The 16190-nt window shown below is 42.1% G+C and overlaps 1 protein-coding gene across 7 annotated transcripts in view; it reads left to right on the top strand.

Annotated features, from left to right (window-relative positions):
• The window catches only part of sytl2a (synaptotagmin-like 2a), a 148963-nt gene that overhangs the window by 49870 nt on the left and 82903 nt on the right, over positions 1-16190 (top strand). For all 7 annotated transcript variants that reach the window (XM_041198990.1, XM_041198989.1, XM_041198984.1 and 4 more), the window contains one exon: positions 12581-12656. In XM_041198990.1, the coding sequence (XP_041054924.1) occupies positions 12581-12656 (76 nt within the window). The remainder of the gene's footprint in view (positions 1-12580; positions 12657-16190) is intronic.

Below are 16190 nucleotides of genomic sequence, written 5' to 3'. Positions count from 1 at the left end.
AAAAACGATGTTTTACCTGCTGGCTGCAATGGTGGATTTTTACTTCCAACATCATTAAATTATGCAGTGACAGGAAACACACTGTCTTGCTGGCTGGTGGCCTCCGTTTTTTCCCACTACGCCATTACCTCACCAATTCCTCACTCTGGGCACCATATTTTAACTACAGCCATGCACATAGTTCTCAATGCTTCAACCCAGGACTGCTCCAGTGAAGACATGACCCCAAAAACCAAGAAGAGTACAGCTCTGCCGAGTCAGTGACGCATCGCTGGAACGCCTTTTGGACAACATGGAGGCCCGCCACGGTGTCCTCTGCCCACCACCCCTCTCCCAGGCACCAGGAGGCCTGTCAGTCTCACTACGCTGGCTTGGGAGGCAGTGGCAGAGGTGGTCAGTGCCAAAGCCACACACAAGAGGTCGGCCATCCAGTGCAGAAAAAGGATGAACGATCTCATCTGTGCCGCCAGGGCAAGTCAACCATTTAATCACTCTCGATTCACACACTATCAAGCCCATCACACATTCACTGGTACCTCACCAGAGACATCACCACTCGCATCTCCATCTGGTCTCATCTCTTCTAGAGATCGCCTCCTCATCCTGCCCATGGTTCCACTCAGTACACATGCAGGCCTGGCATCCTTATTATTTGACTTGGCATGCGCCTTGATCACATTCTTTCCATCTGTTTTTGTGCACAATCTTGTCCTGCATAATCAACGGGAGAGACATGGGGTGGATTTCCGGACATCAAATCTCCGTTTGAGAGTTGTACGTTGGACCATTCCTACGATGACATGGAGTCACCGGGAAGCATTCACTCAAGGATCCTACACTAGATCATCCCTCTGTCGACGCTATACTGAGCCCACTGTTCTGTGTAACGTGGCTGCCAAGCACTAATAATTTGCACTTTCTCTTCTAGCCACATCACCCTCTGACAACCTTAAATCTGACTCCAGTGCTGAGAGCACCTCTGATGACCCTGAGGGCAGTACAGTTGAAGACCCTTCATGGCGCTTGCCCACACCCTCCACCAGTGCAACGACACACACCTCGGTGGGACCTAGATGTAGAGAAGCCTTGGGATCACAATCTGGTGAGTGCAGCACACAATCTGCTGCACAGCAGGTGGAGGCAGGGACGTCCGAGATCGTCAGCACTCGGACTGCTGGAGGCAAAGAATCTGCTGAGTCAAGTCCGATGAGCACAGAGTACAGAGGCTCATCATTCAGTTGTTGGAGCAGCAAAGACAATCATAGGAAAATAGGAAGCGATGCCTGGTGCACTCCTCAGATTGCAAGGGATGATGGAATCTGTCCGCCTTAAGTTCGAGGCATTCACATCATCATGCTGCGCACAACGGTCAACACTGGCAGGATGGTGGCTGCTACGGAGACTTTTGGTTCAGGACGTTGGTCCTGTACTGCTGCGCAGGCTGAATTTCATTGATGCTCTAGTTGGCCACCAACAGTGTCAACGTGAGAGGGATGCAGGGCAGCTCGATCTTGCTACAGCTTCCCCTTCACCTCAAGGGGTCAGGCAGGGACCATTAGGCACCCATAGGGAGGAGGACCAGCAGCTTGACGCCCCAGGGCCATCCAAATCCTCTCTTCATGTGACCCCATCTCCAGCTCCGCAGGCTGAGGAGTGTGCACCTGACCCACAGCAGGATACCCAAAGCAGGCCATTGGCCTTCTAGAGGACACCTGCCAAGTTCATTACAGACAGCAGGCTGCCTCCACATACACTGTGGAGCACCAAGACATAGCGGCAGGGTTGGGACGGTTATGATGATGCAATTGCACAGTGTAGGCAAAAGTGTTAATCACCTGTACATAATGTTCACTATTGTAAATAAACTCCTGAGAATGTCTGCTTTTCTGTCTCTTTTTGTTATGATGAGTAGTGTTCATGTCCCTCAGATGTGAAATCTTGGTTCCTGCACAAGATAAAGACAGGTTTCTCAGTCTAGAGCCTCTTCCCTGGGCAGTGTGTAACCTTTAGAACAAAGTGATGGTCCAGCTTCACACTCACTGGACACATCAGTAACGCCTGCACCTTGATGGTGCCCTCGTCATTGCTGCCAGAATGTCGTGGGCAAGCATCAAGAGTTCTGTCATTCTGTGTGCTGTCAGCACCTTTTGAGGTGGGTGCTACAATTGTCATGGGTGATTTTAATCTGCATATTGACTGGACAAATCAGATTGGCAGGAGTTACATGGAAGACAAATTTGTAGAGTATATCAGGGATTGTTTCTTAGAGCAATACGTTGCAGAATCTACCTGGGAACAGGCTATTTTAGATCTAGTAATGTGAAATGAGCTGGAATTAATAAGAAATGTTGTAGCTAAGGATCCTCCAGGAGGTAGCGATCACAACATTGTAGAATTTCAAATTCAGTTTGAGGGTGAGCAACTCTGGTCTCAAACCAATGTCCTCAACTTAAATAAAGGCAATTACAGAGGTATGAAGAAAGAGTTGTCAACTAAGGGAAGGTCGGTAGAGGAGCAGTAGCAGACATTTAAGCAGATATTTCATAATGCTCAGCAAGAATTTATCCTGGTCAGAAAGAAGGACTTGAAGAGAAGGATAAACCACCCATGGTTAACAAAAATGGTCAAGGAGATTATCCAAACAAAAAGTAAGGCATACAAAGTTGGGAAAACTGGAGGTAAGCCAGAGGATTGGGAATTTTTTTGGAACCAGAAGCAGATGACTAAAAAGTTAATAGAGAGAGAAAATTGATAATGGAAGTACATTGGCAAGAAATATAAAAACAAACAGCAAGAGCTTCTACAGGTATGTAAAAAGAGTGGCTAAAGTGAGTGTGGGACCCTTGGAGAATGCGACTGAAGAACGGATAATGGGAAACCGGGAAATGACAGATAATTTAAACCAATATTTTGCATCGGTCTTCACAGCGGAGGACACTATAAACATTCCAAAGATATATTGGATAAGCAAGGAGCTAATGGGAGGAAAGATCTTGTAATAGTCTCTATCACGAGGGACAAAGTATTTGACAAACTAAAGGCAGACAAGTCACAGTGACTTGTCTTAAAAATAAATTGAGTGCCGTGGTCACTTTCACAGCCACTTGCAGTGGAGGCCCTCCATGACCCCATGGTGTCAAATCCTGCAGCAGGTGGCATATGTGATTGACTAGTTCCTTAGACGTGCAGTCTTTGGCAACACTGGTTCTCTGTCATCTGCAGAAATGATGAGCACTGCCTATAGACCCTGGGTCTAGCAAGGTATCCATGAGTGACGGCTCACTGAGGATCTTCGGCTGTGTCCGCAGGAGGACCTGCCTCCCCTTCATCTTGAGGGTGGTGCTCCTCCCATTGGTGAGCCAGGTGCCTCTGTCATGCTCTTCTGCTCCCTGTAAGCCATTGGGCATACAGATAGATCATCAGGCTCCATGATCCTGATGTGTTCTCATGACATAGGAGCAGAAGTAGGCCATTCAGCCCCTCGAGCCTGCCTGCCATTCAATAAATTCATGGCCAATCTCACCAATGTCCTGTATAACTGAAGCATAACATCCTTACTTTTATGTTCAATTCCTCTTGTAATAAATGATAGCATTCCATTAGCCTTCTGATTACATGCTGTACCTGCATACTAACTTTGACTCCTGCGCTAAAACACCTAGACTCCTCTGCAGCTTGGAATTCTGCAGTCGTTCTCCATTTAAGTAATACCATGCTTTTTTATTCTTCTTGGCAAAGTGAACAACTTCACATTTTCCCACATTATACTCCATCTGCTAGATTTTTGCCCAATCCCTCAACTTACCTACGTCCATCTGCAAACTCCTTATGCCTTCTTCACAACACATTTTCCTTCCTATCTTTGTGTCGCCTGCAAATTTAGTTACCATGCCTTCACTCCCCTTATCTAAATCATTGATGTAAATTGTAAAATATTGAGGTTCCAACACAGATCCCTGCGGAACTCCACTCGTCATACCCTGCCAATCAGACAAAGACCCATTTATACATTGTGTTTTCTGCCAGCCAGCCAAACTTCTATCCAGGCTAATATATTGCCCCCTACACTGAGCTTTTATTTTGCACAATAACCTTTGTGGCACCTTATCAAAAGCCTTCTGGAAATCCAAGTACAGCACATCTGCAGGCCCCACTTTATCCACAGCAGCATATGTTACTCTTTCAAAGAACTCTGATAAATTATTTGAACATGATTTCCCTTTCATAAAACCTTGCTGACTCTTCCTGATTATCTTGAACTTTTCTAAGTGTCCAGCTATAACCTCTTTAATGATTTGACTGTAACACCTTTCCCATGACAGATGTCAAGCTAACTGGCCTATATTTTCCTGTTTTCTGCCTCTCTCCCTTCTTGAATAGAGGGGTTATATTTACTTTACACTTTTTGGAACCTTTCCAGAATCTATGAAATTTTGGAAAATTAACACCAACATATCGACTACCTCATTAGCCAGTTCTTTAAGACCCTAGGATGAAGTCCATCTGGACTTGGAGACTTGTCAGCTCACAGCTCCACAGTTTGCTCAGCACTGTTTCCCTTGTGATTGTAATTTTACCAAGTTTCTCTCTCCCCTCCACCTCCCAATTTACAGCCACTACTGGAATGATTTTTATAACCTCTAGTGAAGAGAGAAACAAAATATTTGTTCATTTACCATTTCCTTATTATCTACTATTAACTCCCCATTCTCATTCTCTAGTGGACCAACATCCACTTTACCTACTTTCATGTCTAAGTACCTAAAGAGAAAAATCTTCCGGTTGGCAAGCGGGGGCGGAGCCTGCTTGCCGTCATGTAAAATGACGCAGGGATACACCTGGCATGCGTCCCGACGTCACCCCGTGTCATTTAGATTTTCGAATCAGCTGCGTGCCCACCGAACTGTCAACAGCCTATTAAAGCCATTAAAAAACTCATTAACATGGTTGATGGACCTGCCTGTCCAACCTTAAGGTTGGTGGGCAGGCCGGGAGCCCAGGTGGGCCTTGGGGAAAAAACACAAGACCTCATCCGTGGGCGGGATGAGGTTTCATGAGGGTATTTAAATTTTTATTAAATGCTTAAATAAAAGTTATGGACATGCCTCAACTCATGTGACAGTGTCACATGAGGGGACATGGCAGGGAAACTTTTAAATCACCTTTATTGAAAGTTTTACATCGGAGCCAATCTCCCAGAGGCAGCACTTTGCCTCAGGGAGATCTGTGCGCTCTTTCGCACGCATGTGGACGTCACGCTGGGCTCGCCCACGTAAAATGGTTGTCCGGGGGCGCCAATCGGAGGCCTGCCCGCCCATGCCCGCTCCTGCACCCCCCCCCCCCCCCCCCCCCCCCCCCCAAACAAACGGGGAATGTTGCCCATAGAAACTCTTGCTATCCGTTTTTACAGTTGTAGCTAGCTTCCTCTCGTACTCTAATTTTCTTTCTCATGATTAATCTTTCAGTCATTCTCTGCCATTCTTTATATTGTGTCCTATCATCTGGCCTGCCACTCATCTTTGCAAAGTTATATGCTTTTTCCTTGATTTTGCTTTCCTTAACATCTCTAGTTAACCACAGATGGTGGCTCTTCCCCTTTAGAATTTTTCTTGATAGTAGGAATATACTTATTCTGAGTATTCTAAAACATCCCCTTAAATGTCTGCCACTGCTTCTCTATTGATCTATCCCCTAGCTTAGTATCCCAGTTCACTTCTGCTAACTCTGCTTTCAAGCCCACATATTTGCTGTTACTTAAGTTTAAAATACTTGTCTTGGACCCACTCTTCTCCCTTTTAAACTGGATGTAAAACTCAATCATATTGTGGTCACTGCTACCTAGGGGTGCCTTTCGATTAATTAATCCTGTCACATTCCAAGTCTAAGATAAACTGCTCTCTGGTTGGTTCCAGAAATTGCTGTTCTAAGAAACTATCTCAAGCATCTATGAGCTCCTCATCCAGGCTTCTCCAGGCAATCTGATTTTTCCAGTTTATACATAGATTAAAGTCACCCATGATTATTGCTGTCCCTTTTTCACAAGCACCTAATATTTCTTCTTGTACACTTTGTCCTACATTGTGGCTACTGTTAGGGGGGTCTGTAGATCACTCCCACTAGTGACTTCTTTTCCCTACTATTCCTCATCTCCACCCAAACCGATTTTTATATCCTGATCTCCTGAACCAAGGTCACCCCTATTGCCCAAATGCCATCCTTGATTAACAGTGCTACGCCTCCACCTTTTTACCTAGCTTCCTATCCTTCTTGAATGTCATATATCCCTCAATATTCAGGACCCAATCCTTGTCATTTACAGCCAGGTCTCTGTATTGGCTATCAGATCAAATTTATTACTTCAATGTGCGCTATTAATTTGTTTACTTTGAATGCTATGCGCATTCAGATACAGAGCCTTTAGTTTTGTCTTTTTGTTATCTTTGTGAAATCTAGTCTTGATTCTTGGTGCATTCTTCAGTTTTTTCTCTCTGCCCCTTCCTTCCATTCTGACCCTCAATTCCTATATTACTATTTTCCTCTCTTACCTTGTCTCTACTTTTTGATATACCACATCTTTCCATCTGATCCCTTGTCCCCGCTATTTAGTTTAAAACCCTCCCTATATCCATAGTTATGTACTTTGCAAAAACACTGGTCCCAGCCTGGTTCAGGTGTAGAATGTCCCAATGGTCCGGCCCCCACTGTTCCCAGTACTGGTGCCAGTGCCCCACAAACTGGAATCCACTTCTCTCACACTAGTCTTTGAGCCATGTATTCATCTCTCTAATTTTATGTACCCTTCGCCAATTTGCACATGCTCCGGAGATTATGACCTTTGAGGTTCTGCTTTTCAATTTAGTGGCTAGCTTCTTTATACTCTCTACGCAGAACCTCCTTTCTAGTTCTACCTATGTCATTGGTCCCTACATGATCCATGACAACTGGATCCTGCCCCTCCCCACTGCAAGTTCCTCTCCAGCCCTGAGCAGATGTCCTGAACCCTGGCAATTGGGCAGGCTGTCTGGACTCTTTCAACAGAGAACAGCCTCAATCCTCCTCACTATACTAATCCTTACTGCCACTACTTTACTTCTTGCTCTCCCCACTTGAATGGCTTCCTGTGCCATGGTGTCATGGTCAGTTTTCTTATCCACCCTCTGGCCTCTGTTCTCATCCAAACAAGCCGGAGAAGTGCAAAACTATTGGACAGTTGCAGAGGCTCACACTCCTGCCCTCTGGGTCCCCTTACCTGCCTCGCTCGCAGCCACATCCTCCTGTCCTGACCATTGACCAAATCAGAAGACCCCCGTCCTAAGTGCTGTAACTACCTTCTGGTGCAAAGCATCCAGATAACTTTTCCCCCCTCCCCAAAGTGTCAAAGCCTGTTGCTCAGTCTCCAGCTCAGTGACTGAGCCAAAGTTCCTCAAGCCACAAATGCTTACTGCAGACGTGTTTGCCTTGGATCACAGTGTTATCTAGGAGCTCCCACATGCTGTAGCCCTTGACCCATCTCCTGTCCTGCCATCCTTATTGTGTTTTAAATGACTATTTAATTATGTTAATAATTTAATTATGTTGCATTTTTATATATTTCATTAACTTTACCAACAACTTTTGTACTATTTTAAACTTTAGAGGTAGAATAGAACTTACCCACTTACCAGATACTCAGCAAACAGCTAGCTCCTTTCCCTGTTGTAGAGCAGGAACCAATTCCTACAAGTGAGAAAAAATAGAAAAAGAGACCAAACACCCTTCCCCCAACACCTTCCTCATCAAACTCTAAGCCTTCACTCAGTTACCTCAGCTGCACTCCTCCTGCAGGATTAGAGAGATGCAAGGGGTAGCATGTGGGTCCTAAGGACATCTCTTGGTTAAGGCTCTGGCGGCATGCTGGAGAGTGCTGGCCACCACTTGGACGACCAGTATGTAGTGAGCTTCATGGCTGTTCAAAATACCACGCACCGCTGCCTCACTGCACTCGACTGATTTTGGCAGCAGCTTCTGCCACTGGACTGCATGCTACGCTCTCGGCTCAGGCACAGGCATTCTCCTAACCTGCATTGCAAGGCTGCGCTGTTAGCCTAAACCATGAGGGATACTGGTCCAAACCTGAATAAAGATATTGTAAGGGGCTCTGAGTGCCTCCACCAGTGACTGCTCCATGGCCACTTTTTGCCAGGGGATTCCACAACTTGCCCAGTCGTCCAGTTGTTCTGCAGCCCCCTAAAACACACATCTAATTTTCAGTCTGTGTCTGAGGGGCGAAAGGTTCTGGAGCATTTAGTGGCACATTCATGCTTTTGCGTTGCATGATTTGGCAGAAAAGCTTCAGAGGCCCGACTCCAAGCATGTCAATACAGCTGCAGCTGAATGGTCTCGGCTGCAGAAGAATGCTCACCTACGATGAGCTTTTCCAAGTGTGTGGCTATTTTCCTTACCCACCAACCACCCCCCACCCCCCAACCCCAACGCAAAAAAACAACCACCTAGCCCCACCTGCACTGGACGCTGGAGCACTTATCCTGGCACCGCATTGAAAACCAGCCGGGAAAAAGCGACTTGCCTGTGCCCCCCCTTCCTTGATGTCCTACGGGTGATCCTTGCGAGCACTGCACAAGAGTTCCCCTCGAAGTTCAGCTCACCAGGTGTATGATTTTTAAAGGCAGTTGTAAATCACACCATTCTGCAGTCACGCCAATGTGGGGGATGATTCCAGGGTGCGGGAACAATGAAGAGATGAAAATGCATTAAATTTAAGTTCCTGATGTTGGACAGCGGAAAACACAGCTTGCCATTGATGGGTGGAGTGGACAATTGCAAACTGGTTTCACAACAGCGTAAAACCAATTTTTGAGCATCTCACCATATTGTCTGCTGGCGCTGCCAAGCACACCCACTGCCAATGGGAGCGGAAAATTCCAGCCTCGATGTTTAAACCATTCTGAAATCATCAAATTATTTACAAAGCCTCCAGTTTAAAAAAGAACTTTAATGAAAACTTAAGTTTCAAGGAAATTGCGTTAGGCAAAATGAGCACTTAAGCTAGAGGTTTATATTATTTAAGCAGAGTTTTTGTTTGGGTGGACTTGTAGCTGAAATCTATCATCACCTGACTGCTAAGTCTATATAGAAATCATTATCACAAAGAGCTTGACAGATTTTGGGTTGGGTTTATTAAGGCCAGAACAAGCTGCTGTGTTTGAGTAAAAGTGGGTGTATTATATAGGTCAAGTACTGAAGATACCTAGTGCACACATTTTGAAGTAAGAGTGAATGTGCAAAGAAAAGGTAAATTTAAGTATTTTATTCATGGCAACTGGTAGAGGGAAGCAGCGGCTTGCACAGTATTGTTTTTACTTCTAAGATGTGGTTAAATTAATCCAGATTGGGTGAAATTCCATTCCCTTTGCTGGTGTTAAAGGCTCTACATGGCAGAGAATCATAGAATGATACAGCACAGAAGGAGGCTATTTAGCCCATCGTGCTTGTGTTAGGTCTTTGAAAGAGATATCCAATACAATACCACACACTTCTTTGAGCATTTTTCCAATTCCCATTTTAAAAGTTATTATTCTATTTGCTTTCCCTACCCTTCCTTTTGGTCAGTTCATTCCAGGTCACAACACACTCATACTCAACTTGCCTTTGGTTATTTTGCCAATTACTTTATTTTTTGTTCGCTGGTTACTAACCCATCTACTACTGCAAAACAGTTTCTCTTTATTTAATTTATCAAAACCCTTCTAGATTTTAAACACTTCTATTAAATCTGCCCTTGACCTTCTCTGCGCTAAGAAGGACAACCCCAACTTTTTTAATCTCCCCACACAACTGAAGTCTTGTAACAATGGAACCATTCTAGTAAATCTCTTCAGCTCCCTATCCAAGGCCTTGGCATCACCTGAAGTGTGGTGTGCAGAATTGGACATAATACTCCAGCTGGCCTAGCCAGTCATTTTTTAAAGGCATAGCGTAACTTCCTTATGTACCAGTTACATTTAGTCATAAAGCCAAAGGCTGTCAAGCTTTTTCTTTTAATTGCACCTCAACTTTTTCTGTCCCCATCAAAGATTTGTGAATGTGAACCCCCAGGTCTATCTGTTTGTGCACCCTCTTTAAATTTGTACCATTTAGTTCATGTTACCTTTCCTCTTTCTAACCAAAATGAGTCACTTCACACCACCTGTATTAAATTGCATCTGCCATTTGTCTATCCATTTTACCAGTTTATGTCCTGCTGTAGCCTGTTACTATTCATCTTAGTGTTTACAAATTTAATTGGTAAACTTTGAAATGATGCCCTGTATGCCCAAATCCTGGTCATTAATATATTACAGAAAGCATGGTTCTGAATAACAACTCCTGGGGACACCACTGTAAACTTCCTTCCAGGCTTAGAAACAACCGTTCACCACTACTCTCTGCTTTCTGTCTCTTTTTTTTGCCAATTTTATATCCACACTGTCGCAGCACTTTTATGCCATGGACCTCAATTTGCTGACAAGTCTCTTATGTGGTACTTCATCAAACATCTTTTGAATTCAGTGTACAAAACAGCAACCATACCATCTTTATCAATTCTATCTGTTACTTCATCAAAGGAGGAAGTTGGACTCTGTCTAGATGGTGGATGCAAATGCACTGAACTAACCTGCTGCTAATTTGTCATTACGTTAGCAAACTCAGTGATGGACATTGTGGAACAGAATTTAAGGAGATTTACTTTGCAGCTTACTTTAAACCTAACACTTGTGTATGTTTTCCTTTTTATGATTTCAATCTAGAACGTGACTTATTTCATTTCTGAATCGACCTCGATAAATGTAAATTAATAGAGACGTATAACTATAACATTTATGCCAACCAAAATACAACTAAGGAATATTTTTGTGCTAATCTAACTAATGATTATTTTATTTGTTCATTGGATGTGGGCATTGCTCGGCCAGCGTTTATTGCCCTTTCCCAATGTTCAGAGGGCATTTAAGAGTTGCTGTGGGTCTGGAGTCACATGTAGGCCACATGAGGTAAGGATGACAGATTTCCTTCCCCAAAGGTTGTTAGTGAACTAAGTAGGTTTTTATGACATTTAGCAATGGTTTCCTGGTCATCAGCAGACTTCTAATTCCAGATTTTTATTGAATTCAAATTTCATCATCTGCTGTGGTGGGATTACCCTGGGTCACTAGCCCAGTGATAATAACACTATGCCACTGCCTCCCCATAAGAAACTTGTGGTGGATCCTGTGTCTAGTCAGTTTTATGTGAGTCATCCAAGTCCCTACCTCTGCAGGAAAGGGAAGTGTAGAACTTACTGAAATATCAAAATTGTGTGAAAATATGCCCAAATGAATATTTCTACTTGGGGCTACTGATAGACAATAATAACAGCAGAAAATAGTTTGAGAACTAAAGCTTCAGTATTAAGTGCTGCTTTTGGGGTAAAATTCATTGGTCTGAGTCAACTCTTGCATCATTGAATTTTTTTGGAAGTTCATTATTCCATCAAATCTGAAATATGCTTCTGTGGGTTAAGACTATAGTTTTCAGTGTCCTCTTTCAGTTACTGCTTCAGAAATGCCACTCACTCTGCACTTATTTTAGTGTTTGTTTTTATTTGTGATAGGTCATCTGTAAACTGGTACTTTTCAAGCATGAACCAATTGGCTGTTAACCTTTTAGAGGTTGTTAACTTAGTTAACTGCTTACCTTGGCATTACTTTGTGGGTATGCTGCAGTTTATCATTGGAACAATGCAGAGTGCAACTGATTAATCTATGCATTGCATTGGATATGTATATTTGAGACGAGTGTATAATTACTTGCCTTTTGTAACCAAAGGTTGGTCCCCTGTTTTTAATGGGCATGCCATATGGCATGTGAGGGATTTGATTTTGTTTTCTTTTTCTGTGGCCTTTTACATTGATGCGTAGATTTTAGAAATGACAGCCTGTGAGCTTTAAGCTTGATTGGACCATAATTGCAACCCCTTGGTCAAATAATGTTTGCTTGCCTTCCTCAATCATACCAAACAAGTTATGTGAGCTTATTGTTAGTCATGGATATGATCTCATGACTCAATATTTAAATAGATAACTCCCAGTAAACAAGATTTTTATGGACCAAATACAAATGACAAATGATCATAAATGGAGCATAAATAATAAGTACATTGCAGGAATTGGCCAGGGATTTTTTCTTTTATGCTTAGCACCTCCAGTTGTTAAACGATAATGTCATCACTGATGGAGAGTGGTTATAGGTGCAGGACTAGATCCAGCTCTGCTGTGATGCCAAATATGATTGACTATCCTAATGGCTTTGTTTGTTTATAGTCATTCGGGAACAATGGTTATTTGGAGAATGTATCAGTGGGTATTATGTGAACATGAATGCAGACACCAGTAGAAATCATTGACTTAAAGGGTGGGGAGAGGAGAATTGGGTGGAAGAAATGGTTATTTAAATGCAGTAGATAGCCCATTTTAGGAAAGGGTAATAAACTAAATTATGTCGTTCAATTTGGAGTTAAATCTTTGAGCTGCATTTTGATAAGACATAAACTTTGCCTTTGCAGTACAACTTCAGACAAAAATAACAGAGCTCCTCAACAGCAACAGACACCAAGGCAGAACATGCTTTCACCAGGAAAGGTATGTTTCTTAATAATGGTTCAGACTCACTCTGCTGCCTCAAATTTAGCATGTGACAAAAAAAGAGGTGCACTTGAGTTTGTTGATGGAACTATTGCAGCTCATCTGTAAAAATCAGCACTGAATCTGAATATCAGACATATTCAACCTTTCAACACCATCATTGTTTTGCTTAATAAATACAAATACTCAGAAATTGAGATTCGGATAATATTCGTTGAACTTAATGTAATACAATAATAATTGAAAGGATGAAATTAATTGAAAGATGAATTTCTTCAACAAAAAGGGAGGAAAATGCCCTTTTTTCCTTTTGGAATGATCAACCCACAAATGAAATTTAGTGCATTTCTGGCTTTTGTGCATTTCTAGGAATGTGATTTTTAGGGAAGGATCTTCTGACATCTCCCACTCGCCGACATATAAAATGATGCGGGACGACATCAAGTGGAACTCCCGACGTCACCCCTATTGAGGCCATTGAGAAACTAATTAAAATCATTAATGGACCTGCCCGTCCAACCTTGAGGTTGGTGGACAGGCCGGGAGCCCTGGTGGACTTCAAAAAAAGCATGAAACTTCATCCATGGGCAAGATGAGGTTTCACGAAGATATTTAAATTTTTAATAAAGGTTTCAGTTAAAGTTATGGACATGTCCCAACTCATGTGACAGTGTCACATGAGGGGATGTGTCAGGGAAATTTTTCTATCATTTTTAGTGCAAATTTTAATTTGGAGCTGATTGCCCTGAGGCAGCACTTGGCCTCCTAGCTGAAGGGAACACCCCCCCCCCCCCCCCCCCCCCCCCCCCCCCCCCCACCCCCCCACAGGGAGCACATGGCGCTTCCTGGTGGACGTCACGCTGGGAAATTAAAAGCCACACCAATTAAGGTCTACCCACGTAAAATGGCAGCACGCCCCTGATTGGGGGTGCTGATTGGAGGCCTGCCCGCTCTCGTTGGAGGGGGGATCTTTTCCTTATAAAGTTTTTGGTCCCTCCTGTAGTTCTCCACTACTAAACTGACACCTCCATTGAGTGCACCCTGGTGAAATCTGTACTCAGGTGAAGCTGCTCTGCTAATACTCTTAATTCACTTACTGTTTTGCTTACCTTGATTGAAATTTTTCATTTCCCAGCTCTTTGTTTAACCCAGTGCTCTTGTTTCAAGAGAGGGGAGAAAAGCTATACTCTTTAACCAATCACTTAGCTGCTTTCCTATGACATCACACTAATTTTATTTCACTGTTTCATCAAACTCTTGATTCAGAAGCAGTCCATCCACTTCCAACAGAGCTCTTTATATCCTGCTCCAGTTCCATTCACCTCTCAATCCTCCTGGTCTCAGACTTTCTGTGCCGCCACTCATTATATCCTACTCGTCTTGCTTAGGCCTCGCTCTCCTGAGCTGTCAGCCTCACTCAAAATTCTAAAGCACAATGTCTCCTCTAGCTAAATTGGAATGCATTATTTTTCCCAAGGGCTGAGATATTCTGTCAATATAAGCAGACAGGGTGGGAGAAAGAAACACTTCCTTGCAAGATCAAATTAGCAGACTTTTTATTTAAAATTCTGTTTCCTGGTTCTTAGTGCTCTTAAAACATAAATGCAATGTTCCCCTGATGATTTAAATGGATGAACAAAGAACATGTTGGAATAATCATTAAACAAACATCCATTTAATTAAAGTTTTTGTTTTCTATGGATAATTTTTAGTGCACTGTATTACTGTTTCATTATATTAGCATGAGAATATTGTTTTATGTTCCAGAATGCTTTATCAGTTTTGGCTCAACTGTTGCAATCTTGCCTCAGAGTTAGTTGGCTGTGGGTGTAGATTCAAGCTCATGACCTAAACTGCATGCCTAAACTAAGCTAACTCTTCAGTGCAGTACTGAAGGAGTACTGAAGTGTCGAAGAAGCTGTAGGTCTGTGAGTTGTTAATCTAGGCCCTGTCTGTAGTTGAATATGAAGGGTTGCACAGCATTACTTGAAGAGCAGGAAGTTCTTTCATTGTCCTCACCAATATTTATTTCTCAACCAAAACAACCCAAACAAACTTTAACTGATCATTTTTCTCCTTTGTGGAAGCTGCTATTTATAATATGGATGGCACGTTTGCATGCATAATAACAGTGACTACATGCCAAATGTAATTCAGTGATTGTGAAGCACTGAAGGATACAGTGAGCACATGAGAGGCACTATAAAAATCCAAGTTCTAATGGGGTCTTAGATTTAGATAGTAAGTATCAAATATGGAAGTTGCTTAGCTTCTTTAATTCCCTTCAAAAGGTTTTAGTCAAACAATTCCCCTTCAAAAGGTTTTAGTCAGACAATCTCTCTTCCAAGGTTCCAAATCAAACTCACTGATTTTGAAAAAAAATAGGTGAATGGGAATCTCAAGTAGTGATTGAGGTTTTGAGTTTAAATAAACGACCAATCCAAAAGGCAATACCATTTAAATACATATTTTGAGTAATTCATACAGATTGGCTCAGCCCCTCTCTTGAACTTGTATTTTTCAAATACATTATGTTTTAGTCAACTCAGTTTAACAAAAGAATTGAATTATTTTTGAGTAATGCTATTTCTTTCTGTACAATGACAATTAAAGAAACCGATACCAGACTAAATATTAGACAAAAATACATAATTTTTATGGTTGGGGGAGAATGTCAATATTTATTGATGTAACAGCATTGAAGACTTTTTGTTAAAAGCTGAATCTTAGAAACCTCTGTTACCAGGTTTTTACTAATCCAATTCTCTTATCCATGAACTTAGCTTTGAGTATATAGTGACTCTTATTTTTACAAAAGCATGTTGTGTGCATGTAATCCATCTCCTTTTATACTGCTTGGAATTATTGAATAAAACATTTTTTTCTAGGCTACGTTATGAAAATATACTTCACAGCTGAATCCCTGCATACAAATTGTAAATGTAAAATAATTTAATTTTATGAGATAACAGGAGGCCAATCAGTCCATCACATCTGCTCCAGCCCTCAAAGAATTATCCATAAGCCACATTCCTCTTCCCTGTATTTTTTTTTGTATTTCATATATTTATCCACTTCCTGTTTAAAGGATATTATGGTAGGTCATTCCATGTCCTAACTACCTTTTGCATTTTTAAAAAAAATCTCCTAATCTCTCCCTTTGTTCCTGCTAGTGGTGACCCTAAATTTAAACCCTCTGGTAATTGATCAGGAATCACTTGGAATAGATTTTCATGATTTTACTGTATCAAAATCTTATTTTGAATATTTCTAAAAAGGTTCATTAATTTATTTGTTCTAATGTGAAGAGTCTAGTGTATGTAGTTTCTTTTCATTACTAAACCCTCTCATCCTTGATATCTTTTGATTAATTTATTTTGCACATTCTCTATTTCTAAAGAACTTAGCTGATACTTTTATTATATTTGGCCCTCTGGATATTCGCAAATAGATTCTGTAACCACACTGAATTTCTGCTGCTGTCACTACCATTTGACACCTTATTTGTTTTTGGTTTTGTCAATTACAACC

This window comes from Carcharodon carcharias, chromosome 11 (genome assembly GCF_017639515.1).
Source record: "Carcharodon carcharias isolate sCarCar2 chromosome 11, sCarCar2.pri, whole genome shotgun sequence".
Taxonomy (NCBI): domain Eukaryota; kingdom Metazoa; phylum Chordata; class Chondrichthyes; order Lamniformes; family Lamnidae; genus Carcharodon; species Carcharodon carcharias.
The sequence above is the reverse complement of the archived record's forward strand: the minus strand, read 5'-3'. Positions and strand labels throughout refer to the sequence as shown.